This window comes from Anguilla rostrata, chromosome 6, assembly GCF_018555375.3.
Source record: "Anguilla rostrata isolate EN2019 chromosome 6, ASM1855537v3, whole genome shotgun sequence".
In the NCBI taxonomy this organism is placed as follows: domain Eukaryota; kingdom Metazoa; phylum Chordata; class Actinopteri; order Anguilliformes; family Anguillidae; genus Anguilla; species Anguilla rostrata.
The window spans coordinates 814,169-827,378 of NC_057938.1; the positions used below are offsets into that span (position 1 = coordinate 814,169).

Genomic DNA, 13,210 nt, shown 5'->3' on the forward strand with positions numbered 1-13,210 from the left:
CATATAACCACAACAGCATTACAACCCAAGCTCCCCCAAATGGAACAACAACAACAACGATGTGTGTGTTTGGTGGGGAGCATGCCAGCATGCATTCCAGTTGAAGGGCGATGATATCCCAGGAGTATTAATGACATAATCCAACTGCCATGTTAAAAAAAAAAAAAAAAAAAAATTATTTCACGTTCGAGTGAATGTTTTTGATTGGCCCAGGCACTTTTTGTTCAGTGAAGGGCATTTTTGATATTTACCAATGATGATGACCTGTCATGTTTACAGTGGGTGGTCGTACAGCTGACCGTATGCAGCGCCTCCTGGTCTAAAGCAAGTGAACACACTCCATGCAGCTCCAAAGCAGTACGACATTTAAGCTGCAACGTGCATCAAAAGTCATAGTCAAAATTGCATTTGTTATTGATATATGTGTATTTTTCACAGATATAAGGGTGCAGTTTGCACTGATATGAAGATGCATTTCTTACTGTAAATATATCCCAGTCTAATTAGAGAGAGACAGTGCAGTATTACTGGTTAAGGTAAAGTAATGTTTAGAGGTTGAGAAGTTGCAGGTTTGATTTCTGCTATAGTGCTATAGTTGCATCATTAAGCACCGTTGGGTTTTTAATCTAATTCCTTCAGTACCTATTCAGCTGTATACATTGGAATTAAGTTTTTTTTATTTCTTAACTGTAACTTTCTCTGGATAAATATAGGAATTGTTCATAAAGGAGGGAGAAGCTCAGTGTTTCCACCTCTCTCCAATTCGGAGAAATTCTCCCCAGAAAGGGTCCGTAACTTCTTAGAATTGTGTATCTTCAACAAAAAGAAACAGTCTTTAAAAGAACACATTTTTTGAGGAAAAGGGGGCGGTTGATGGGCGGGGAGTCCCTTCCTTCACTCAATTGGTCGGTTTGGATGAACGGACAACACGCGATTTGCGATTGGATAGAAAGGAATGTGTCCTAACAGCAGCCAGACACGGACAATGTGTCTCACACAATAACAGTGACGCACGAGCCTTCAAGCCTTATGATTCCCATTGGTCACGTGAGAGGAAATCGCCAACACGACTGAAACATATCCCTGTTATGAACAGAATTTGTTTATATATAACCCTGCCATGTGTTTTGGACATATGGACATAACATATGTCAACCGAGTAATGAAAATAGAGGTCTCTGTGAAGTACGGCGTAAGAAATTGTGATTCTAGAGAGAGAGAGAGAGAGAGAGAGGTCGGCGTTTGGAGACGCATGTGGATTGATTTGACCGTTTTCTTGGAATTCTAATGTCCTTTGTTACTCAACCGGTGTTTCTATTTCTGGGATTGGGGCCTCCGGCAGATTTGTTCATATATAATGTAAATAAGACTTACGATGTACAAATGAAAACGAAGACAATATATATGGGCCGGAGTGCTCTGTGGAGTTCAGCTATACGCCCCCGTCCTTCATCTAAACCTCCATAATGCATTACCCACTGAACGCAAGACTTGCGGAGGCAATGGCCTGTAGAAGGCACGTTCACGTGCGATGGGACTCCGGGGACCAATAACTGCGCAACGCCAGAGTTATTGAAGCGTGAAAGGTGGTCCAGCTGCGCATGGCATAGAGAACATGACCTAAACATGGATACCCACGCGTGTGACGGAGGGCCAAGATCCGCGGCTGAATATTAGATGAAATATTAGGCTACGGTCATTTCTGCTGCGTAGTGTCGTTTTTTTTCACCGTCTGCCCCGGTTACAAACACTTACAATTCCCTTTGCTGTCCTCTTCTATAAGGGTTTACAGTTAATCAATTATTCAGAGATTGTATCGTTATGATTCAAAATTCATCAAGGTTTTTTTTTTATCGCAAAAACGCTCCTACTAGCCAGGGAGGACAAAAGCTTTCGTAAACAGTGCACAGTTAACGCACGTAAAAACAAACACAAGAGCCCTTAAATTCCCCGCTAAGAACACATTTGGACATATTATTAAATATTTGCGAACAGTAGGCTAATAATAATAATAATAATAAAAAGAAGAACATGCATACTTATGAATATATTATATATATGCATTATTACGCAGCTTCTATATATATATATATATATATATATACACACACACACATTAGCCTGCATGTTTAATATCAACAGAATATCCACAGATATACTAAAAGAAATTCTACAGTTAATCCCACACGGGGTACACCTCTTTTAATGCAATTCTTTGTTTTTTAATAAAAAAATTCATTTTTTAAAGACTGGAAGCCAGTTCCAAAAGAATTACACTACAAGGCACACGCAGGCTGTGTTCATACTGGCTTTGTGTGTCATCATACTGACTGAACTTGTAAATGAAGCGGGACCCGCACGCAGTGGGTAAATAAAACTGGTAATGGTTCGGAAAAGCGCGTGGGTTTTCTTGACTCAACATTTTTTTCTAGAGAAGGTACGTGGACTCCCAAGCCACGTGCCTCGGACCAATAAACAGTGAGTAGTTTGCATGAAGCTTCAGGTTTAGCATAAAACCACATTTGGAAGCCCGTGTGGGGAAGAATTTAGGGGACGCGATAGAGCGCTTAGGTTTTTAAAGAGCTTAATTAAATCTATTTTCATTTTGTAAGAATTATAAAAAATAAAATGAACAAAACCACAATTTAGGTAACAATTACAAAACCATTACAGATGAATTCCATTCCAATTTTAATTCTGGACTTTTAATGTTCTTTTAAGATCAAGAGTATTTTTTCTTACAGCAGACTTCACTCAAAATTTCAGCATTTGGATCATCACCGAAGTGACTTTTTAAATTTTTTTTTAATTTTGCGCCTGCTGGGAAATTGTAATATGGGCAAAGCAAACATCGGGACGCTTATCATTTCAATTTATTTTGTAAAAATGTGCGCACGTTTTTCAACAACCGCCACTGATGAAACTTCATTCAGTAAGTACATGATTACACTTTATAAGATTTGGGCGACGTCACAGTTCAGAGCAGATTATTACTGTGCAAAAGCGCGATTCGAAGGCTGTAACTACAACGGGTTTCTTGATTTGTACGCCCTCGAGCGGTTAAACGTTAACACTGCCAGAGCGGCTCAGTCAGCCTGAGGTTGACCTCGTTAATGTGGGAAGCTACCATTTCTATTGCATTACATTTATTTGGGAGATGCTTTTATTCAAAGTGACGTACAGTAAGTGCATACAGAAGGTCACTGGAACTACAAAACACAGGTCCGATAAGGTACAATGCTCATTTTGTACAGTTATTCATAACCATGAACACATTACGTCCAGTTCACACAGTAAATATTACTCTCTGACCTAGCCTAAGCTAAGTCAAACCAGGAGGCATGACAAGCTACAACATCAAGATAATGATACAAAGTACAATATAAGTGCTGGATGGAGGTACATGTAGGAAGAAAGTGGCACAGGAGGTAGATGTGTAACATGAATGTGCTACAGGAACAAAGGAGAGGGATTTCAGTGATCAAAATGATCCCAGATTGGGAGTGCCCTGCAGAGTGGTTATAGTTAGTCCAGGTATAGTCTGAAGAGATGAGTCTTCAGGCCACGGCTGAAGATGGGCAATGAGGGAGTGGTTCGTAGAGGAACAGGGAGTTTGTTCCACCACTGGGGAGCTAGGGTGGAGAAGCTCCATGGTAGGGACGAGCGAGAACCCTTTACCCGGATGGCAGGGGGTGCAAGGCGCAGGGCAGAGTGGTCGAGCTGGCGTGTAGGATTGAATCATGTCCTATAAGTAGGTGGGGACTGTCCTGTTGGCTGCAGTGTAGGCGAGGGTCAGGACTTTGAATCTGATCCTGGCAGCGACCGGTAGCCAGTGGAGTGACCTCAGCATGGGAGTGATGTGAGAGAACCTGGGAAGGTTGAAGACAAGCCAGGCAGCAGCTATTAATGACTTTACGAGTAGCCAAAATAAAATAAAGAAACTGAATGAAAATAATGAAGTTAAATAAAGCGGCTGAATAACAGAATACCTGTGTCCGTCGATCAGCAGTCTCGCGTAGCCAGACCCATCTCCACACTTCGTTTCAGCGCCGTGGATCAGCAGTCTCGCGTAGCCAGACCCATCTCCACACTTCTTTTCAGCGCCGTGCCAGCGCTGGAGAAAGGTCTGGCTCAACCCATTATCATTCCCCTACAGGTGAAAAAAACCGCTCTGGCTTGTTTGTATTTCTTTAAACCAATCACAGTCGTCTTGGGCGGCGCTAAGCCCAGGATGCAGTGATGGTGCCCTTGCAGAGTAGTGTCGGGGAGCAGCTGTTTTCACGTCCGTGTCTGGATCTTGCTCGGCGTACACTGCAGCTACCTTCCTTGACTGCAGGGTTTAGCAACGGAGCCCCTGAAAATGGCAACATGCAGATACCGGAAGGGGAGGAGAATTCCGACTGAAATAGTCGGCCAATGGCAGGCTCATACGCACAGTCTACATCCTGTGAGTCAGACTAGTCGATCAGTCATTTCTCCCGGACGGTGCAGCGGCTGGAGATGTGCTGGCCTTGTTCTGCCGCTTCATATTATTTATTACCAATAGAGGGCAGTATTGCACTATCCAAGCACAAATCTGGAGGCCACCTCAGGTCATTAGAGTTTAGCTGGTATCCCGTACCTGATACATGCCCTGTCACAACTTCCCCTTAAGCCGTAAAAATGTGTATTTAGTTACTTATTCATAACTTCAGTGCTTTATAAATTTTAGGAAGATCAATGCTTTTCAAGTGTATAATTACTCCAGAAGGACCCCTTGAAAATGAGATGCCACATCTCAAGGGGCTATCCTTTCAGTAAATTCAAATGACGCAAAATGCTTGTCTGCTTTTTTCCTTCTTTTGAATGTGAGCATTATTTATTATTTCATGGCCAAGGTGATAAGCGAATTTGCCTTCCGGGATAAGTAAAGTTCAAACTAACCTAAACGAACCCAAAAGGTAACACACAACATATGACTTATATTCTGTGCACAATTCAGTGTGACTCACACAACTCATCTCTCGGCTGGAGAAAGTGAAGCAGGCACGGCAGGACCAGGCACTGCTTCCATATACAGTCAAACGAGACAAAATGACCAGTAAATCATACATCTTTTTTTAAAACATTTGTCACCCATATTTTTTGCACTTCCAGGCAACGGCACAGACTGGCTGAGGGACTACAGCGACATCCAATCGAAGTTCTCCCTGCGCACCTGTGACGGTCCAGATGAGGACCTGTGCTACCTGGTACCTGGTCACCCGCACACCGCCCACGAGTGCCAGTTCCACGCCCACGCACGGACCTTCATGATAATTCACGGCTGGACGGTGAAAATCCCCTCGCTGTTAACTCACTCATTACACTGAAGTTCACCAGTGAGCCGTTCTCAGCCATAGGAAGCTTCAAAGAGCTCAGCCAGCATAGCCTGGAGATAAGACAGAGCAGGACCTGGGGGGTTAGTATCTGAGTGAATCTGTGTGTGTGTGTGTGTGTGTGTGTGTGTGTGTGTGCGTGTGTGTGGGTGTGTGTGTGTGTGTGTCTGTGTGTGTATGTGCGTGTGGGCGTGTCTGCCTGTATATGTATGTGTCAGAGGGGGTGTCCATGCCCCTGCCTCCTCTTTTTCACCAGTTAAAAAATATGTGGCTTTCTTTCAGTTTTCAGTTAAGTTTATGGGCAACTTGGAAGGAAGAAGGCTGTAACATGGCGGCTGTGCTGGTGCAGGCTGTAACATGGCGGCTGTGCTGGTGCAGGCTGTAACATGGCGGTAAAGTGGAGGCTGTAACATGGTGGCTGTGCTGGTGCAGGCTGTAACATGGCGGCTGTGCTGGTGCAGGCTGTAACATGGCGGCTGTGCTGGTGAGGCTGTAACATGGCGGCTGTGCTGGTGCAGGCTGTAACATGGCGGCTGTGCTGGTGCAGGCTGTAACATGGCGGCTGTGCTGATGGAGGCTGTAACATGGCGGCTGTGCTGGTGCAGGCTGTAACATGGCGGCTGTGCTGGTGGAGGCTGTAACATGGCGGCTGTGCTGGTGCAGGCTGTAACATGGCGGCTGTGCTGGTGCAGGCTGTATCATGGCGGCTGTGCTGGTGCAGGCTGTAACATGGCGGCTGTGCTGATGGAGGCTGTAACATGGCGGCTGTGCTGGTGGAGGCTGTAACATGGCGGCTGTGCTGGTGCAGGCTGTAACATGGCGGCTGTGCTGGTGCAGACTGTAACATGGCGGCTGTGCTGACGGAGGCTGTAACATGGCGGCTATGCTGGTGGAGGCTGTAACATGGCGGTAAAGTGCAGGCTGTAACATGGCGGCTGTGCTGCAGGTAACGGGGATGTTTGAGAGCTGGGTGTCCATGCTGGTGCAGGCTCTGTACGAGCGGGAGCCCCACGCTAACGTGCTGGTGGTGGACTGGCTGGACCGAGCCCGTCAGCACTACCCCACCTCCGCCGCCAACACCAAGCTGGTGGGCCGCGACGTCGCCAAGTTCATCAACTGGATGGAGGTGAGCACGCCACCAGCAACCAATCACTGTACAGCAGTCTGTAAAATCCATTCCAACGACCAATCACTGTACAGCAGCCTGCAAAATCCAGTCCAACAACAAATTGCTGTACAGTAGTCTGTAAAATCCATTCCAACAACCAATCACTGTACAGCAGCCTGCAAAGTCCATTCCAAGAACCAATCACTAAGCTGACCTCTCGTCGCTTGTGCGGTCGTTTGGGAATGACCCCCAATGTAAGAGCGAGGCCTGAATTGTTCCCAGTACGAGAGTGGGGTGAATGTAAACGATTTTGTTTTGGGGTACATTTAAGCGACACAGGCAGGAAAAGCTTTTTGTTTATATATAAATGGAGATTTTTTTTTGCTTTAATAAGTCAGGAAGAAGTGATGTTGCTGTGCTGGATCTGCACCTGTAGGTGGAGCTACAGTACCCCCTGGAGATGGTGCACCTGCTGGGGTACAGTCTGGGGGCCCACGTGGCCGGCATCGCTGGAGATCTCTCCAAAAAAAAGGTCTACAGGATCACAGGTCAGCAGCCAATCACTGCGCTAGAATTACACAACCACCAATCACTGCACCACAGCTGCAGGCCAGTGGCCAATCACTGTGCACGATTTACACAACCAACAATCACTGCACCACAGGCACAGTAGAGCAGCCAACCACTGTGCTAGAACTACACAACCACCAATCACTGCAGCACAGGCACAGGCCAGCGGCCAATCGTGGTACTGCAGTCTGTACAGTGGTCAGTATACAAGATTAGATCATTTAAAGTTAGAAAAAATGAGATAAGATCAGACTACCCTTCACAGACCACTTTGGAAATGTGTTTTTGGCTTCACCGAGAGGGCACACATTCAATACATATATAACAGCTAATGCAACTTTTGCGCATGCAAGAAGCTCTTTTAAGCCTTGCTAACCTTCTAGCTACCTAGCTGGCAAACTAAATTAAAACATTAGTATCTTTGTTAACCCTAGCTAAACATTCAATGAACCCATAAAGGAAATACAAGACATCCATTCCAGAATGCAACTGCGGCGTGATATCGATTGCACAGATTTAACAGAAAATGCAGCTGTTCAGCACGCAACAGACATGAGCCCGAGCTTTCCCTGGCCACTGGCTTAATCAGCTACAGCTACTCAGCACCTAACGGCAGCAGGGCTGAACACAGTACAGCGACACGAGAGCAGGCTTTGCACTGCTTAGTTTGCACTGACCATACGCTAACGGTTATCGATATAACTCGTTTATGAGTGGAAGTTACTAACATGTGCTCGACTGCCTACCTGCTTAACCGGCCAGCGTCTGTTTTCTGTCTTCAAGTTTTTAGAAGTGAAATGCGCAATCCTTACAATAATTATGACAACTGTTTTACGAATATATCAGATCGCCAGGGGGGAAATAAAACCAAAAGACATACAAAAATACACCCCTGTATTCAGTCTGGCCGGGTGAATTCAGACAGCCTTACTAAATAAAACTGCGATTAACCCATCAGATTTGAACAGTGTGGCGTGGGCAGGTACAGGTAGCTTTGCGAGGCTGCTTGCAGAAACAGGCTTTACTGGAGTACGGGTGCCTGTGCGCACGTGGAGAACGGGAGCGCTGGACCTGGACTGTTCTCCCGTCGCTTTGGAATTAGTCCGTGCGTAACGTTGTATTGACATAACACGTAAGTATATATTTCACCTGTCCCCAATTTTGGGGGGAACTTGAAAGTATTAACACATGCTGGTTGCTCTGCTTGTTAAGTGCTTCTGATTTAGCATGTGAGCCAGCCTAATTGTAGACACTGTTTCCGTGATTGTGATGCTGTTTCCATGGCTTTAGACACTGTGTCCATGGTTGCGATGCTGTTTCCATGCCTTTAGACACTGTTTCCATGGTTGCGATTCTGTTTCCATGGTTGCGATGCCCTCTTCTCTGTGCCCTGTTGCCAGGTCTGGACCCCGCTGGCCCGGGGTTCGAGCATGCTGACGCGCAGAGCTCCCTCTCCCCGGATGATGCCGAATTTGTGGACGTCCTGCACACGAACACGAGGGGGTCCCCCGGGCGCAGCATCGGGATCCAGCGGCCCGTGGGGCACGTGGACATCTACCCCAACGGCGGGACGTCCCAGCCCGGCTGCGATCTACAAAGCGCCATGCTGAAGATCGCCATGTCCGGCATCCAGAGTGAGCTTCCGCCACCTTCATCCCAGCCCCCTCCTCCTCCTCTTCCTCCCCACACTGCAGCGCCACCACTCCTCACGCGTCCTGGCTGATTATGATCTGCTCATGTAGGCATCAAGAGTGGTCGACCATATGCTCACTGCGTGGGTCTCACTGCAAGCCAGCGCGACTCAGCTCAGTGTGAGGAGTGTCTGCTAGGGCTGCAGTGTGAGTGCAAGTGCATCCGGGCCGCTGGCTCAGCGTGTGAGGAGTGCTCAGTGGGCTGCCAGTGTGAGGTGTAGTGCTCAGAGCTGCAGTGTGAGGAGTGCTCAGGGAGCTGCAGTGTGAGGAGTGCTCAGGTCTGCAGCTGTGAGGATGCCTCAGGAGCTGCAGTGTGAGGAGTGCTCAGAGCTGCAGTGTGAGGAGTGCTCAGGGCTGCAGTGTGATAATGAGGAGTGCTCAGAGCGCTGGCAGTGTGAGGAGTGCTCAGGGCTGCAGTGTCGAGTGGAGGATGCTCAGGGCTGCAGTGTGAGGAGTGCTCAGGGACTGCAGTGTGAGGAGTGCTCAGAGCTGCAGTGTGAGGAGGTGCTCAGGGCGCAGTGGAGGAGTGCTCGGCTGCAGTGTGAGGAGTGCTCAGGGCTGCAGTGTGAGGAGTGCTCAGGGCTGCAGTGTGAGGAGTGCTCAGAGCTGCAGTGTGAGGAGTGCTCAGAGCTGCAGTGTGAGGAGTGCTCAGGGCTGCAGTGTGAGGAGTGCTCAGGGCTGCAGTGTGAGGAGTGCTCAGGGCTGCAGTGTGAGGAGTGCTCAGGGCTGCAGTGTGAGGAGTGCTCAGGGCTGCAGTGTGAGGCAGAACAGTGTGCAGATCAAGCAGGGCTCATTTCTCTGTCAGTTGTGAAGTGCACAGTTTAATTCATGGCTTCTCTCTCTTTGTCTCTCTTACTTCCCTTCTCCCTCTCCCCCTCTCACCTCCCCTCCCTCCTCTCCGTCCCTCCCTCGCTTCCTCTCTTTCTCTCCATCCATCTCTCTCCCCCTCTCTCCCTCTTTCTGCCTCCATTCCCTCTCTCCCTCCTCCCTCCTCCCTTCCCTCTCTCCCCTCCCCTCCCCTCCCTCCCCCCCCCCCCCCCTCTCTCCCCCTCCCCCTCTCCCTCTCTCCCTCTCTCTGCAGATGTGAATCAGTTAATGAAGTGTTCCCATGAGCGCTCAGTGCTCCTGTTTGTCGACTCGCTGCTGAACTCCGAGCAGCAGAGCACGGCGTTCCTCTGCAGCTCCAGGGAGACCTTCAGCCGCGGCCTGTGTCTCAGCTGCCGTGGCAACCGCTGCGCCAAGCTGGGCTACGGCGCCCGGCCGGTCCGCACCCGCCGGAGCCTCACCATGTACCTGCACACCCGCGGGGTCATGCCCTACAAAGGTGAGCCGAGGGCGGGGTCATGCCCTACAAAGGTGAGCCCGGCTGTCAGTCAGAACGTCACCGTGGCAACACTGAGCTTCACAGACACATAGAACCCTGCGCTTCTGATAATCTGCGAAAGAAAAGATTGCAAACACATAAAATGACAAGGGGACAAAAGATGGCTGTATTGCCATTGCTATAGAGTTTTTCTTTTAGTGTTTTGGCTGGTGGCCCAGTGGTCTGATTTTCATGTTTATTTCTCTCTCTCTCTCTCTTTCTCTCCCCCACCGTCTCTCCCCCTCTCTCTCTGACTCTGTCAGTTTTTCACTTCCAGGTGAAAGTACATTTCTTCAGCCAGGACGATGTGACCTTCAGGGACCAGCCACTGAAGGTGTCTCTCTTCGGGACTCTGGGAGAGAAGGAAGGCATTAGCCTCATCCTGTGAGTGTCCGCACCTCCCATGGCAACACCGTTCGTGTGTGTGTCTGTGTGTGTGCTCAGTTCCAGGTAAAGAGACCCTCTGGGTGTTCAGTTCCAGGTGTAGAGACCCTTTGGTGTTCAGTTCCAGATATAGAGACACTTTAGGTGTTCAGTTCCAGGCCTGGATGGGCTGAATGGCCAGTTTTCCTCATGATGGATCAAGACTGATTTCCCCACTCGTTTGTGGGTGAGCTGGGGGTGTGGAAGCTGATAGGCGTTTGACTCTTTATGCCTGGACCCCCGGTAGGCCCACCATGCAGGGGAACAGTGCGGTGTTGTGTGGGGCAGCTGATAGGCGTTTGACTCTTTATGCCTGGACCCTCGTAGGCCCATCATGCAGGGGAACAGCGCGGTGTTGTGTGGGGCAGCTGATAGGCGTTTGACTCTTTATGCCTGGACCCTGGTAGGCCCACCATGCAGGGGAACAGTGCGGTGTTGTGTGGGGCAGCTGATAGGCGTTTGACTCTTTATGCCTGGACCCCCGGTAGGCCCACCATGCAGGGGAACAGCACGGCGTCCTTCCTGGTGACGTCGGACGTGGAGGTGGGGGAGCTGCTGCGGGTGGAGCTGCAGTGGGTGAAGGACTACGTCTTCAAGTTCTGGGAGCACCCCGGGCTGAGCCCATTCTACGCCCGCCGGCTACGCGTCAAAGCTGGGGAGACACAGGCCAGGTCAGCCCAAACTGCACCCCCAAATCCTCAATCCCCACCCATCCTCCCAAATCTGCACCCTGGACCCCAAACTGCACCCCCAAATCCTCAACCCCCTCCCCTCCCGTCCCCCCAGATCTGCACCCTGGACCCCAAACTGCACCCCCAAATCCTCAATCCCCACCCCCCCAAATCTGCACCCTGAACCTCCATATCCCCAAACCCTGAACGCCAAACTCCACCCACAAATCCCCACACCCACCCCCCAAATCTGCACCCTGGACCTCTACATCCCCAAACTCTAAACCCAAAACCCAATGCACCACCTCTCTTTACACCCCACCCCAAAAATCACCCTCAAACCCGAACTCTACCCTAAACTCCTCAACCCCCATCCACCAAACCCCACCCTGTATCTCCATACCCCCAGACTCTACCCCTCAGTCTCGCACCCTGTACCCCTGTACCCCTGTACCCCATTACCGCTGGAACCCCCGTGATGTGCGATGAGCACCCTCTCCTCCTCCGCTCCAGGGTGGTGTTCGGGGCCAAAGATGGGGAGTTTGTCTTCCTCTCCAGAGGAGGGGGCTACGTCACCTTCATCAGATCCAAAGAGGACCCAGCCAGCCTGAAACAGGAGAGGTACAGCACTCCCAGAGGAGTCGACTCGATCTGAAGGGAGGAGTCGACCTGGGGTGGGTGGGGTGGGGTTCGATCTGGGGGGGGGGGGGGTGGGGGGGCTGGGGGAGTCGGTCTGAAGGGGGGGGTCGATCTGGGGTGGGGGGGGGGTTGGGGCTCAATCTGAATGGGGAAGGAGGGGCTGAATCTGAAGCGGGGGGTCGTTCTGGGGCAGGGCAGGGTGGGGCTCGATCTTGGGGGGGGGGGGGGCTTGAGATGGAGGAAATTCAGCTGTTGTGTGTTTAGTTACTGTATCATCACTGGACACCAATAACAACGTTTGCTGATTATTGGTTAATATTTATTTATCGATGTACTAATTAATTTATAGTTAACAATTTTATAGATTCATTTACAGATTTATTTATTGATTTATATAACTATTGTTTGATTGATTTATAGATTTATTGGTTTAATGATTGATAGTTTGATTTATTTATTGATTGATTGGTTGACTGGTTTAATGACTGATTGATGGATTGATTGACTGATTAGTTTAATGACTGATATATTGATTGATTGACTGATTGATTGATTGATTGGCTGATTAGTTTAATGACTGATATATTGATTGATTGACTGATTGGCTTGCAGGCTGCACAGGCTGAAGATGATTGGCAGCTCGTTCAAGCAGAGCGCAGAGTAATTCTGGCCCCGCCCCGGATCCTGGGAATCAGAAACGGAGAGTGCTCATTGGCTGAGACCCGGTTACCGTTGAAGGGGCAGGGATTGTTGAGGCCGGGGGGGGGGGGTGGAGGGTGAGTAGCAGTCCCATTCCAGCAGCTGTTCGGTTAATGCAGATGGTGCTCCATGAAGGTTCGTGAAGTTAAATAATGTTTTTTAACTGAATAAATGTTTATCTCATGTATATTTATGCAGTATGTAACATGTATTTTTTTTACTTCTTTTTGTTTTGTTTCATTACATTACAGGCATTTAGCAGACGCTCTTATCCAGAGCGACTTACACAACTTTTTTACATAGCATTTTACATCGTATCCATTTATACAGCTGGATATATACTGAAGCAATTTCGGTTAAGTACCTTGCTCAAGGGTACAACGGCAGTGTCCTACCCGGGAATCGAACCTGCGACCTTTCGGTTACAAGCCCAGTTCCTTACCCACTGTTCTACACTCCGTCCTGTTTCTGTTTGAATAGTAACGTGATACGACTTTGTGTTTTTTATAGATTAGGGTTAATGGGTAGTTCTGAAGCCAGCTGTCACACAGTGCTGGTCATCCTGTCCAGTCTGTGGGCACATGTATTTCTGTAATAAAATAACATGTATAAGAACAACCGTTAATTTTGTGTCTGTTCTGTCTCTTGTCCCTAAATTTAGTTAATTATTGAACTGCACTGACCTGAAT

General features: G+C 48.8%; 1 protein-coding gene across 1 annotated transcript; it reads left to right on the forward strand.

Moving 5' to 3' along the window:
- The first annotated feature begins 2,250 nt into the window (after positions 1 to 2,250).
- Positions 2,251 to 12,571, forward strand: LOC135257808 (lipoprotein lipase-like). The gene is made up of 10 exons (XM_064340957.1): positions 2,251 to 2,932; positions 5,137 to 5,312; positions 6,304 to 6,483; positions 6,902 to 7,013; positions 8,436 to 8,669; positions 9,808 to 10,050; positions 10,353 to 10,473; positions 11,001 to 11,183; positions 11,697 to 11,804; positions 12,435 to 12,571. Exons 1-10 carry the CDS (start codon positions 2,836 to 2,838, stop codon positions 12,484 to 12,486), a joined length of 1,506 nt encoding a protein of 501 aa, XP_064197027.1. The 5' UTR covers positions 2,251 to 2,835; the 3' UTR covers positions 12,487 to 12,571.
- The last annotated feature ends 639 nt before the right edge of the window (positions 12,572 to 13,210 follow it).

What these genes read in the sequence shown, in the direction of transcription:
- LOC135257808 (XM_064340957.1), top strand. Translation starts at nt 2,836, where the DNA reads ATGGGCAAAGCAAACATCGGGACGCTTATCATTTCAATTTATTTTGTA. An exon ending in CACTGATGAAACTTCATTCA is followed by an intron (nt 2,933 to 5,136) that starts GTAAGTACATGA and finishes TTGCACTTCCAG; the next exon opens with GCAACGGCACAGACTGGCTG. An exon ending in AGTTCATCAACTGGATGGAG is followed by an intron (nt 6,484 to 6,901) that starts GTGAGCACGCCA and finishes CTGCACCTGTAG; the next exon opens with GTGGAGCTACAGTACCCCCT.